The sequence below is a fragment of the Oncorhynchus mykiss genome, chromosome 25 (genome assembly GCF_057628025.1).
Source record: "Oncorhynchus mykiss isolate SJ-2025 chromosome 25, ASM5762802v1, whole genome shotgun sequence".
In the NCBI taxonomy this organism is placed as follows: domain Eukaryota; kingdom Metazoa; phylum Chordata; class Actinopteri; order Salmoniformes; family Salmonidae; genus Oncorhynchus; species Oncorhynchus mykiss.
The window spans coordinates 5,787,732-5,800,956 of NC_143046.1; the positions used below are offsets into that span (position 1 = coordinate 5,787,732).

The 13,225-nt window shown below is 43.5% G+C and overlaps 1 protein-coding gene and 1 long non-coding RNA gene across 4 annotated transcripts in view; one reads left to right on the plus strand and one right to left on the minus strand.

Annotated features, from left to right (window-relative positions):
• Nucleotides 1-13,225, plus strand: part of LOC149971522 (uncharacterized) — a 255,974-nt gene that overhangs the window by 157,969 nt on the left and 84,780 nt on the right. The window lies entirely within an intron of this gene.
• Nucleotides 1-13,225, minus strand: part of LOC110504491 (uncharacterized) — a 73,555-nt gene that overhangs the window by 13,681 nt on the left and 46,649 nt on the right. For all 3 annotated transcript variants that reach the window (XM_036969840.2, XM_036969842.2, XM_090221150.1), the window contains one exon: nucleotides 1,826-4,173. In XM_036969840.2, the coding sequence (XP_036825735.2) occupies nucleotides 1,826-4,173 (2,348 nt within the window). The remainder of the gene's footprint in view (nucleotides 1-1,825; nucleotides 4,174-13,225) is intronic.

A 13,225-nucleotide genomic window follows, 5' to 3' on the forward strand; every position in this document is an offset into this window, starting at 1 on the left:
AGCATAGTGTTTGTTGATCTATAGCATAGTGTTAGTTGATCTCTGGATCTATAACATAGTGTTTGTTGATCTCTGGATCTATAGCATAGTGTTTGTTGATCTCTGGATCTATAGCATAGTGTTAGTTGATCTGTGGATCTATAGCATAGTGTTAGTTGATCTGTGGATCTATAGCATAGTGTTAGTTGATCTATAGCATAGTGTTAGTTGATCTCTGGATCTATAGCATAGTGTTAGTTGATCTCTGGATCTATAGCATAGTGTTTGTTGATCTCTGGATCTATAGCATAGTGTTTGTTGATCTCTGGATCTATAGCATAGTGTTTGTTGATCTCTGGATCTATAGCATAGTGTTTGTTGATCTCTGGATCTATAGCATAGTGTTAGTTGATCTGTGGATCTATAGCATAGTGTTAGTTGATCTGTGGATCTATAGCATAGTGTTTGTTGATCTATAGCATAGTGATTGTTGATCTCTGGATCTATAGCATAGTGTTTGTTGATCTCTGGATCTATAGCATAGTGTTTGTTGATCTCTGGATCTATAGCATAGTGTTAGTTGATCTGTGGATCTATAGCATAGTGTTAGTTGATCTGTGGATCTATAGCATAGTGTTTGTTGATCTATAGCATAGTGTTTGTTGATCTCTGGATCTATAGCATAGTGTTTGTTGATCTCTGGATCTATAGCATAGTGTTTGTTGATCTATAGCATAGTGTTTGTTGATCTCTGGATCTATAGCATAGTGTTTGTTGATCTATAGCATAGTGTTAGTTGATATCTGGATCTATAGCATAGTGTTTGTTGATCTATAGCATAGTGTTTGTTGATCTCTGGATCTATAGCATAGTGTTTGTTGATCTATAGCATAGTGTTTGTTGATATCTGGATCTATAGCATAGTGTTTGTTAATCTATAGCATAGTGTTAGTTGATCTATAGCATAGTGTTTGTTGATCTCTGGATCTATAGCATAGTGTTTGTTGATCTCTGGATCTATAGCATAGTGTTAGTTGATCTATAGCATACTGTTTGTTGATCTATAGCATAGTGTTTGTTGATCTCTGGATCTATAGCATAGTGTTAGTTGATCTATAGCATAGTGTTTGTTGATCTATAGCATAGTGTTTGTTGATCTCTGGATCTATAGCATAGTGTTAGTTGATCTGTGGATCTATAGCATAGTGTTTGTTGATCTATAGCATAGTGTTAGTTGATCTCTGGATCTATAGCATAGTGTTTGTTGATCTCTGGATCTATAGCATAGTGTTAGTTGATCTATAGCATACAGAGGGTGTTTGTCAGTTGCATAGCTGACTTGTTTTGTTTAATCACTAATGAAGCAGCAAAAATCCAAACCATGAAATCAAGATTCCACAAGGAACTAATCTATGTTGACCTTTGTACTGTGAAATAACATCAACAGTGACGTCCAATCCTGTAGTATCTAGGTATCCAAAAAAATCTAGCGTGTGTGTATCCACTATCTGTCGTGTGCAATATAGTAAAATAAGGTTCTCCTGTCTGTCTAGCTGTTGTACTTTGGTCATGTTAACACAGTTCAGAGTAGAAACAGAGTAGAAGCAGAGTAGAAGCAGAGTAGAAACAGAGTAGAAGCAGAGTAGAAGCAGAGTAGAAGCAGAGTAGAAACAGAGTAGAAGCAGAGTAGAAGCAGAGTAGAAGCAGAGTAGAAACAGAGTAGAAGCAGAGTAGAAGCAGAGTAGAAACAGAGTAGAAGCAGAGTAGAAGCAGAGTAGAAGCAGAGTAGAAACAGAGTAGAAGCAGAGTAAATATATCAGTAGAAGAAGAAAGAAGGCCTCCACACCTGGGGTTCGATCCCTGCCCTCTTGGCAGAGAAGGTGGGTCTGGGTGCCTGGACGCTCGACCGAGGAGAGGCCACTCTCTCCGGAGAGAAGGCAGAGACAGGAGAGGTGATCCTGGGGTCCCTCAGCTGTGGAGTCCCCCCGTGTTGTGGAGGATAATTATCCCCACCTCTAATTCCTCCTGATGGGGGCTGAAGTGACGGGGACATGGTAGGCCTGAAGCGAGGCAGGCTGTTGTACTTGTGTGACTGAGGGTTGGAGGAGGGCAGGGAGGCCTGCCTGGAGTAGGCCTCAGATGAGATCAGGGGTTTGGGTGGTGGAGGGGCCACTCGGGGCAGAGCGCTCAGCATGGTGCTGGCAGAGTCCTGGACTGGGTTGAAGATGAACAGGGAGGAGTTGAGCTGGTAGGGCTGGTGCCTGGAGAGGTCCATCTCTATCTTGGTGCAGCCGTACTCTAGGGGTGGTTCTGCAAGGACCGGGGCTGGGGTTGAAGCCTGCTGGCTGGGCCTCCTGTTCCCAGGCTGAGGGGTCTGGAGGGTCCGTGTCAGCCTGGCGCTGAGGTCAGTGTTGTTAGCAATAGCTTTGACCCGGCCAGGCATATTAGATGGATAGATCCAAGACGGCGGCAGAGATGCGGTGGGAGATGGAGACCTCATCTGGCCACCTCCACCACCGGACACATTATGTTTCTCCACTACGTACTTCTCCATCCTGGACTGGCGCTTAGCGAACAGCTCGGCCCCCTTCCCTGATGCGTTGGTCAAGGTCTGCTCTGGCTGGTGCTGCTCCCTGGGTTCCCTGGTTCTGGAGCTCTTGAGACAGGAGGACCACTCCGGCACGTTGGCAGCCTCCGCCCTCACCTCCTCCTTGGCTAAGAAGTTAGAGGCCTCGGCCCCCAGAGCCAGCAGCTCCTCCTCTGGGGCTGAGTCGGGAACGGAGCGGAGGCCGTGCTTCTTCCTATCATCGTTCCCCTGGACCAGAGAGAGGAGTTCAGGGTTGGGTGCCATGACAGGCTTCTCCTTAAAGGTGAACATGGACTTCCTGGCTGTTGACGATCGTCTGATGGCCGCCGCCCCTTTCTCCAGAATGCCCGTTTTGATTGGCTGCTGCTGGTTCTGTTGACCAATAGGCTGAGGGGTGAAGGGGACAAAGGTGTTGGGTCTGGGGGAGGTTGGAGGAGGGATGTATTGGGTGACAAGAGGGTTGGGGGGTAGATACTGGGACACTGGGGCAGCTGTAGGAGCAGGGTTGTACTGGGGGACGGATGTAGACCTAGGGAACATGACGGTAGACTTGGGAGGAGGACTGGAGAGAGACTGGGAGGGAGGAGGAGGATGGATGGGGAAGGCTGGGAGAGGAGACATGGGGCATGAGGAAAGAGGGGGAGGAGGGGAGAAGGTGACAGGGCAAGACGGAGGGGAGAAGGCGACAGGGCAAGACGGAGGGGAGAAGGCGACAGGGCGAGTGGCAGTGAAAGCAGGGAGAGGGGGAGTGGAGTAGGAGGGGGCTGAGGGAGGAGTGGAGGTAGGATAGGAGGGAGCTGGAGGTATGTTGTTATCCATGACAGGACTCCTGGCCTCTGGGGACTTAAGCTGTACGGTGGGTGGGGAGAAGAAGGGTCTGGCTGTCCGGTTGACGATGGTGGGGGCCTGTCTGGACAGGGACATAGAAACTCGCCCGCCATTTTGGATCTCTCCAGCAGAGCCCTGGGTGCTGTGGAAGCCATTACGCCGGCTCTCAGGGGGAGCTGTGGGGTATGTGTATGACCCCCTATTCATCCCCACTTCCTCTCTGACTGGACCAGTGTTGTTGTCATTTACTGATATAATCTCATCCTTCACTTCACCCTCAATATCCTCGTATATCTCCTCTCTTTCTCTCTCTCCACTCCTCTCTTCCTCCTCCTCTTCTCTCTCGTTCACTGGCTGGAAGTGTCTCTCTTGTATCACGTCCACTTCCTCGTAGATGTGCTCGTCACCTGGGTCCTCCATGATGTCACTTCCTGTGACCTCACTTCCAAAAGGTGGCGACCAGAGTGGTGGTTTTGTCCCGCTGCCCTTCTTCCAGTTCAGTTGTCTGTCTGTCTCTGTCCCTCCACTAGGACCCTCCCTCTCACCTTCCCATGTCAGGTTGTTGTTCCTGTTGTCTCCGTCTCTCTCCACTCCTCTCGTTCTTTCCCCGCAGCTCTCTAGCGTGTAGGCGTCGACCCTCTGCTTGCGGCGGTTGAAGAGCTGGACTCCGCGGGAGTTGGAGCAGCCAGACGGGACGGTCAGCTGGGCCGCGATGATCTGTGACCTCACCCTCGCCTCCTTCAACTCCTTCTCTGATAGGCTGGCACTACGCGTCAGGTCTGGGGGGGGGGGGGATGCAGGAAGAGAGAGAGGGAGAGAGTGAGAGAAAGAGTAATAGAGCGATAGAGGAGGGGGGAGAGAGAAATCAAGATGGTTATTTGATGATAGCAACAAAAGCTTGGACACATTAATTAAACTCATAACCCCAGAATAACCATGTGTTAGTTTTCTGTATTAGAGGGTAGCTAACTAACACCTATTATAGGAAACACCTCTGTTAAAAAAGTCTTGCCTCAAAAATTAGCTTAAATGGGTAAGTCAATCTTAGATGTTAAGTCCCCTATTTGAGTGGTTCTGGACTGGTTCTGACATGGCTCCTGAGTGGCGCAGCTGTCTAAGGCACTGCATCTCAGTGCTAGAGGTGTCACTACAGACACCATGGTTTGATTCCAGGCTGTATCACAACCGGCTGTATCACAACCGGCTGTGATTGAGAGTCCCATGGGGTGGTGCACAATTGGCCCAGTGTCGTCCGGGTTTGGCCAGTGGTAGGCCGTCATTGTAAATAAGAATTTGTTCTTAACTGACTTGCCTAGTTAAATAAAGGTTAAATGTAATTAAAATAGGAGCTTGTAAATATCCAAACTAATGTGAACCATCGACAACAAGGTCTTAACAAGTTTGAGGAGGTTTAAACAATGGCATAACAAAGTATTCATACCCCTTGACTTATTCCACATTTAGTTGTGTTACAGCCTTGAATTCATGATGAATTAAATATTACATTTTAATCACCCATCTACACACAATACCACATTTAAAACATTTATCGAAAAATTAAATACAGAAATATTTCATTTACACAAGTATTCACAACCCTGAGTTAGAATGTTAGAATCACCTAAGGCAGCGATTACAGCTGTAAGTCTTTCTGGGTAATTCTCTAAGTGCTTTGCATACCTGGATTGTACAATATCTGCACATTATGCTTTTCAAAATTCTTCAAGCTCTGTCAAGTTGGTTTGCTGATCATTGCTAGACAGCCATTTTCTAATCTTGCCATAGAGTTTCAAGCTGATTTCAGTCAAAACTGTAACTAGGTCACTCAGGAACCTTTAATGTCATCTTGGTAAGCAACTCCATTGTATATTTTTCCTTGTACTATAGGTTATTGTCCTGCTAAAAGGTGAATTTAACCAGTGTTTGATGGAAGCAGACTGAACCAGGTTTTACTCAAAAAATGTTGCCTGTGCTTAGCTTTTTCTATCCTAAAAAAACTCCCTAGTACTTGTCAATGACAGGCATACCCATAACATGATGCAGCCACCACCATGCTTGAAAAAATATGAAGAGTGATACTTCAGTGTAATTAATAACTTCATCATGCTCAAAGAGATATTCAATGTGTGTTTTTTTTTACCCATCTACCAAGAGGTGCCCTTCTTTGCGAGACATTGGAAAAACCTCTCTGGTCTTTATGGTTGAAATTCAATGCTTGACTGAGGGACCTTATAGATAATTGTATGTGTGGGGTAAATAGATACAGTGCCTTGCGAAAGTATTCGGCCCCCTTGAACTTTGCGACCTTTTGCCACATTTCAGGCTTCAAACATAAAGATATAAAACTGTATTTTTTTGTGAAGAATCAACAACAAGTGGGACACAATCATGAAGTGGAACGACATTTATTGGATATTTCAAACTTTTTTAACAAATCAAAAACTGAAAAATTGGGCGTGCAAAATTATTCAGCCCCCTTAAGTTAATACTTTGTAGCGCCACCTTTTGCTGCAATTACAGCTGTAAGTCGCTTGGGGTATGTCTCTATCAGTTTTGCACATCGAGAGACTGACATTTTTTCCCATTCCTCCTTGCAAAACAGCTCGAGCTCAGTGAGGTTGGATGGAGAGCATTTGTGAACAGCAGTTTTCAGTTCTTTCCACAGATTCTCGATTGGATTCAGGTCTGGACTTTGACTTGACCATTCTAACACCTGGATATGTTTATTTTTGAACCATTCCATTGTAGATTTTGCTTTATGTTTTGGATCATTGTCTTGTTGGAAGACAAATCTCCGTCCCAGTCTCAGGTCTTTTGCAGACTCCATCAGGTTTTCTTCCAGAATGGTCCTGTATTTGGCTCCATCCATCTTCCCATCAATTTTAACCATCTTCCCTGTCCCTGCTGAAGAAAAGCAATTTTGGTTTCATCTGACCAGAGAACCTTCTTCCACATGTTTGGTGTGTCTCCCAGGTGGCTTGTGGCAAACTTTAAACAACACTTTTTATGGATATCTTTAAGAAATGGCTTTCTTCTTGCCACTCTTCCATAAAGGCCAGATTTGTGCAATATACGACTGATTGTTGTCCTATGGACAGAGTCTCCCACCTCAGCTGTAGATCTCTGCAGTTCATCCAGAGTTATCATGGGCCTCTTGGCTGCATCTCTGATCAGTCTTCTCCTTGTATGAGCTGAAAGTTTAGAGGGACGGCCAGGTCTTGGTAGATTTGCAGTGGTCTGATACTCCTTCCATTTCAATATTATCGCTTGCACAGTGCTCCTTGGGATGTTTAAAGCTTGGGAAATCTTTTTGTATCCAAATCCGGCTTTAAACTTCTTCACAACAGTATCTCGGACCTGCCTGGTGTGTTCCTTGTTCTTCATGATGCTCTCTGCGCTTTTAACGGACCTCTGAGACTATCACAGTGCAGGTGCATTTATACGGAGACTTGATTACACACAGGTGGATTGTATTTATCATCATTAGTCATTTAGGTCAACATTGGATCATTCAGAGATCCTCACTGAACTTCTGGAGAGAGTTTGCTGCACTGAAAGTAAAAGGGGCTGAATAATTTTGCGCGCCCAATTTTTCAGTTTTTGATTTGTTAAAAAAGTTTGAAATATCCAATAAATGTCGTTCCACTTCATGATTGTGTCCCACTTGTTGTTGATTCTTCACAAACAAATACAGTTTTATATCTTTATGTTTGAAGCCTGAAATGTGGCAAAAGGTCGCAAAGTTCAAGGGGGCCGAATACTTTCGCAAGGCACTGTAGTCATTCTAAAATCATGTTCAACATTAAACTAAGTGAGTCCATGCTACTTTTTTTTGTGGTACTTTTTACTCCTTTTTCTCCCCAATTGGTAGTTGCAGTCTTGTCCCATTGCTACAACTCCCTTACGGATTCGGGAGAGGTGAAGTTCAAAAGCCATGCGTCCTCCTAAACACAATCCTGCCAAGCCCTACCCAATTGAGATGGTTTGGGATGAGTTGTACTGCAAAGTGAAGGAAAAGCAGCCAACAAGTATATGTGGTAACTCCTTAAAACGGTTGGAAAAGGATTCCAGGTGAAGCTGGTTGAGAGAATGCCAAGAGTGTGCAAAGCTGTCATCAAGGTAAAAGGTGGCTACATTGAAGAATCTCAAATATAAAATATATTTTGGTTTGTTTAACACTTTTTTGGTTACTACACGATTCCGTATGTGTTATTTCATAGTTTGATATATTCACTATTGCTCTACAATGTAGAAAATAGTACAAATGCAGAAAAACCCTTGAATTAGTAGGTGTGTCCAAACCTTTGACTGGTACTGTACATCACAGAAGACTGAAAATATAACAAAACTGTTTGACGTAGAAACACAGGAATTCCAGATTTTTCAGAAGAAAAAAAAAGTTTATTAATTATGAAATTATGAAAAATATAACATTCCATCCATGAGGCCACTAGGTCATTTGACTTCAGGAAAGGGCTACAGGCCCAGTGCAATAAAAAAAATGTGATTTTCCTGTGTTTTATATATATTTCCACACATCAATTATGATAATGCCCTTTAAGTGTAAGAACTGTTTGAAAAGACTGCCTAAAATTTCTGCCCGTTTTGGTTGGATGGAGCTTTGGCCTTTCCCATGGTGACATCACCATGCTTAGTTTATAGAACAATAAGGAAGAGTTCCAAACCTCTCTGCCAATTAACAAGCTAGTTTTAAAATGTACCCTCCCCTCTCAGACCACTCCCAGACAGTCCTAGCCAACTTATTGCCTGAGAAATTGCTCTTTGCTAAGAAGCTATTTTTTGCTTCTTTTTTTTTTTTTTTTTTTACAATTCCATTGAAAACAATTACAGTAAGGCACTTCATTTGTATGTAGATGAAATTGGCTGGATTGGACCTTTGACCTCTATAGGATGGATGTCCCTAAACTGGGACGGTTGTTACTAACGTGCGCTAATGTGACTGGAATGACTTTGTAATACAACAGCCAAATTTCCCGGGACATAGACATGTCTCATATGGGCAGAAAGCTTTAATTCTTGTTAATCTAACTGCAGTGTCCAATTAACAGTAGCTATTACAGTGAAAAAATACCATGCTATTGTTTCAGGAGAGTGGACAACAACAAAACACTTCTATCATGGCAACTGGTTTGATACATTCACCTCTGAAGGTAAATAATGTACCTACATTCAGTGATCTTGCTCTGATTTGTCATCCTGGAGGTCCCAGAGATAAAATGTAGCATAGTTTTGTTTGATAAAATCTATTTTTATGTTCAAATGTAGGAACTGGGGTCTACAGTTTGACCCCACTACTATCTCTAGCTACACACCCACCCGACCGGCCATCTAGATGTGTGAAAGTTAGTGTATAAGCTAATGATCCATCATGTACAACATTCCTGGGAGTATGTAAACATTAATTTTTTTATTACCATTTATTACCATATGTTCTCTACAGTTATGTACTTGAAAATGTATCAATTGGCCTCCCGAGTGGCGCAGTGGTCTAAAGCACTGCATCACAGTGCCAGCTGTGGCCACTAGAGATTCTGGGTTTGAGTCCAGGCTCTGCAGGGAGACCCATGGGGCGGTGCACAATTGGCCCAGCATTGTCCGGGTTAAGGGAGGGTTTGGCCGGCAGGGATGTCCTTGTCCCATCATGCACTAGCGACTCCTGTGGCGGGCTGGTTGCAGTGCATGCTGACACGGTCGCCAGGTGTTTCCTCTGACACACTGGCTTCCGGGTTAGGTGGGCATTGTGTCAAGAAGCAGTACGGCTTGGTTGGGATGTTTTTTTTCGGGGGACGAACGGCTCTTGACCTTCGCCTCTCCCGAGTCCGCACGGGAGTTGCAGCGAGGAGACAAGACTGTAACTACCAATTGGATACCACTAGACTGTAACTAACAATTGGATACCACGAGACTGTAACTACCAATTGGATACCACTAGACTGTAACTACCAACTGGATACCACAAGACTGTAACTACCAATTGGATACCACTAGACTGTAACTACCAATTAGATACCATGAGACTGTAACTACCAATTAGATACCACTAGACTGTAACTACCAATTAGATACCACTAGACTGTAACTACCAATTAGATACCACGAGACTGTAACAACCAATTGGATACCACTAGACTGTAACTACCAATTGGATACCACTAGACTGTAACTACCAATTGGATACCACTAGACTGTAACTACCAATTGGATACCACTAGAATGTAACTACCAATTGGATACCACTAGACTGTAACTACCAATTGGATACCACTAGACTGTAACTACCAATTGGATACCACTAGACTGTAACTACCAATTGGATACCACTAGACTGTAACTACCAATTAGATACCACGAGACTGTAACTACCAATTAGATACCACTAGACTGTAACTACCAATTAGATACCACTAGACTGTAACTACCAATTAAATACCACGAGACTGTAACAACCAATTGGATACCACTAGACTGTAACTACCAATTGGATACCACTAGACTGTAACTACCAATTGGATACCACTAGACTGTAACTACCAATTGGATACCACTAGACTGTAACTACCAATTGGATACCACTAGAATGTAACTACCAATTGGATACCACTAGACTGTAACTACCAATTGGATACCACTAGACTGTAACTACCAATTGGATACCACTAGACTGTAACTACCAATTGGATACCACTAGACTGTAACTACCAATTGGATACCACGAGACTGTAACTACCAATTAGATACCACGAGACTGTAACTTCCAACTGGATACCACTAGACTGTAACTTCCAACTGGATACCACTAGACTGTAGCTACCAATTGATACCACTAGACTGTAGCTACCAATTGGATACCACTAGACTGTAACTACCAATTGGATACCACTAGACTGTAACTACCAATTGGATACCACTAGACTGTAACTACCAATTGGATACCACAAGACTGTAACTACCAATTGGATACCACTAGACTGTAACTACCAACTGGATACCACAAGACTGTAACTACCAATTGGATACCACTAGACTGTAACTACCAATTAGATACCACGAGACTGTAACTACCAATTAGATACCACTAGACTGTAACTACCAATTAGATACCACGAGACTGTAACAACCAATTGGATACCACTAGACTGTAACTACCAATTGGATACCACTAGACTGTAACTACCAATTGGATACCACTAGACTGTAACTACCAATTGGATACCACTAGAATGTAACTACCAATTGGATACCACTAGACTGTAACTACCAATTGGATACCACTAGACTGTAACTACCAATTGGATACCACTAGACTGTAACTACCAATTGGATACCACTAGAATGTAACTACCAATTGGATACCACGAGACTGTAACTTCCAGCTGGATCCCATGAAACTGGGGAGAAAAAGGGGTAAAAAAAAAAATGTTTTAAATGTATAAATAAAATGTATCAATTCGGTACATTTGGGCAAACTCCTAGCAGACTTGATACAAATTATTATGCAGTAATGTAATTCTTCACTGGATCCGTCTGAAACTTTGCACACGCACTGCTTCCATCTGGTGGCAAACATCTAAATTACACCTAGACTCCTATCTGTAAGTATAGCCTTTCTCTTGCATTTCAAAGATGATGGGAAAAAAAGTAATGAAATGCATGTTTTTTGGTTTGTATTATCTTTAACCAGATCTAATGTGTTATATTCTTCTACATTTATTTCACATTTCCAAAAACTTCAAAGAGTTTCCTTTCAAATGGTATCAAGAATATGCATTTCCTTGCTTCAGGTCCTGAGCCACAGGTAGTTTGATTTGAGTACTGTATGTAATTTTAGGTGAAAATGGGGGGGGGAAAGGGTAAGATCCTTAAAAGGTTCATGTTTAGCAATGAGGTAGGCATTTCAGACACATCAGCTATTTGTTCAGTAATAAAATAGATTGATTACAACGACTTGGCACTGTGGCTCAATTCTTTAGACAATGTGATTTTTAAAAAACTAGTGTTTCTGTTGAAAATGGAGGCTTTGGTTTATTGTCTGAGTTTAAGAGCTCCGTTCAGAGCAAGAGAAATAATTTCTTCTCTTCCATCTGGTCCCTCACCAAGCATTCCTCAGCAGCCCAGAACATTCCCTGTCAGCAACCCAGATTCCCTATTCCCTACATAGTGCACTACTTTTGACCAGAGTCCTATGTTGCACTGTCTAAAGGAATGGGATAGGGAATAGGATTCTATTTGGGACTAATTGCCTTCCTCAGTCAGTTTATAATGTCTTCAAGGCTGTAGATCAACCCTTTATTAATCATAAATAATTTCAGCCACAGCTCTATGTACTGCTCCATTTCAGCCACAGCTCTATGTTCCTCTCCATTTCAGCCACAGCTCTATGTACTGCTCCATTTCAGACACAGCTCTATGTACTGCTCCATTTCAGCCACAGCTCTATGTTCCTCTCCATTTCAGCCACAGCTCTATGTACTGCTCCATTTCAGCCACAGCTCTATGTTCCTATCCATTTCAGCCTCAGCTCTATGTTCCTCTCCATTTCAGCCACAGCTCTATGTTCCTCTCCATTTCAGCCACAGCTCTATGTTCCTCTCCATTTCAGCCACAGCTCAATGTTCCTCTCCATTTCAGCCACAGCTCTATGTTCCTCTCCATTTCAGCCACAGCTCTATGATCCTCTCCATTTCAGCCACAGCTCTATGTTCCTCTCCATTTCAGCCACAGCTCTATGATCCTATCCATTTCAGCCACAGCTCTATGTTCCTCTCCATTTCAGCCACAGCTCTATGATCCTCTCCATTTCAGCCACAGCTCTATGTTCCTCTCCATTTCAGCCACAGCTCTATGTTCCTCTCCATTTCAGCCACAGTTCTATGTACTGCTCCATTTCAGCCACAGCTCTATGATCCTCTCCATTTCAGCCACAGCTCTATGTTCCTCTCCATTTCAGCCACAGCTCTATGTTCCTCTCCATTTCAGCCACAGCTCTATGTACCAAACCATTTCAGCCACAGCTCTAGGTACCAAACCATTTCAGCCACAGCTCTATGTTCCTCTCCATTTCAGCCACAGCTCTATGTTCCTCCCCATTTCAGCCACAGCTCTATGTTCCTCTCCATTTCAGCCACAGCTCTATGTTCCTCTCCATTTCAGCCACAGCTCTATGTTCCTCTCCATTTCAGCCACAGCTCTATGATCCGAACCATTTCAGCCACAGCTCTATGTTCCGAACCATTTCAGCCACAGCTCTATGTTCCTCTCCATTTCAGCCACAGCTCTATTTACCAAACCATTTCAGCCACAGCTCTATGTACCAAACCATTTCAGCCACAGCTCTATGTTCCTCTCCATTTCAGCCACAGCTCTATGTTCCTCTCCATTTCAGCCACAGCTCTATGTTCCTCTCCATTTCAGCCACAGCTCTATGTACTGCTCCATTTCAGACACAGCTCTATGTACTGCTCCATTTCAGCCACAGCTCTATGTTCCTCTCCATTTCAGCCACAGCTCTATGTACTGCTCCATTTCAGCCACAGCTCTATGTTCCTATCCATTTCAGCCTCAGCTCTATGTTCCTCTCCATTTCAGCCACAGCTCTATGTTCCTCTCCATTTCAGCCACAGCTCTATGTTCCTCTCCATTTCAGCCACAGCTCAATGTTCCTCTCCATTTCAGCCACAGCTCTATGTTCCTCTCCATTTCAGCCACAGCTCTATGATCCTCTCCATTTCAGCCACAGCTCTATGTTCCTCTCCATTTCAGCCACAGCTCTATGATCCTATCCATTTCAGCCACAGCTCTATGTTCCTCTCC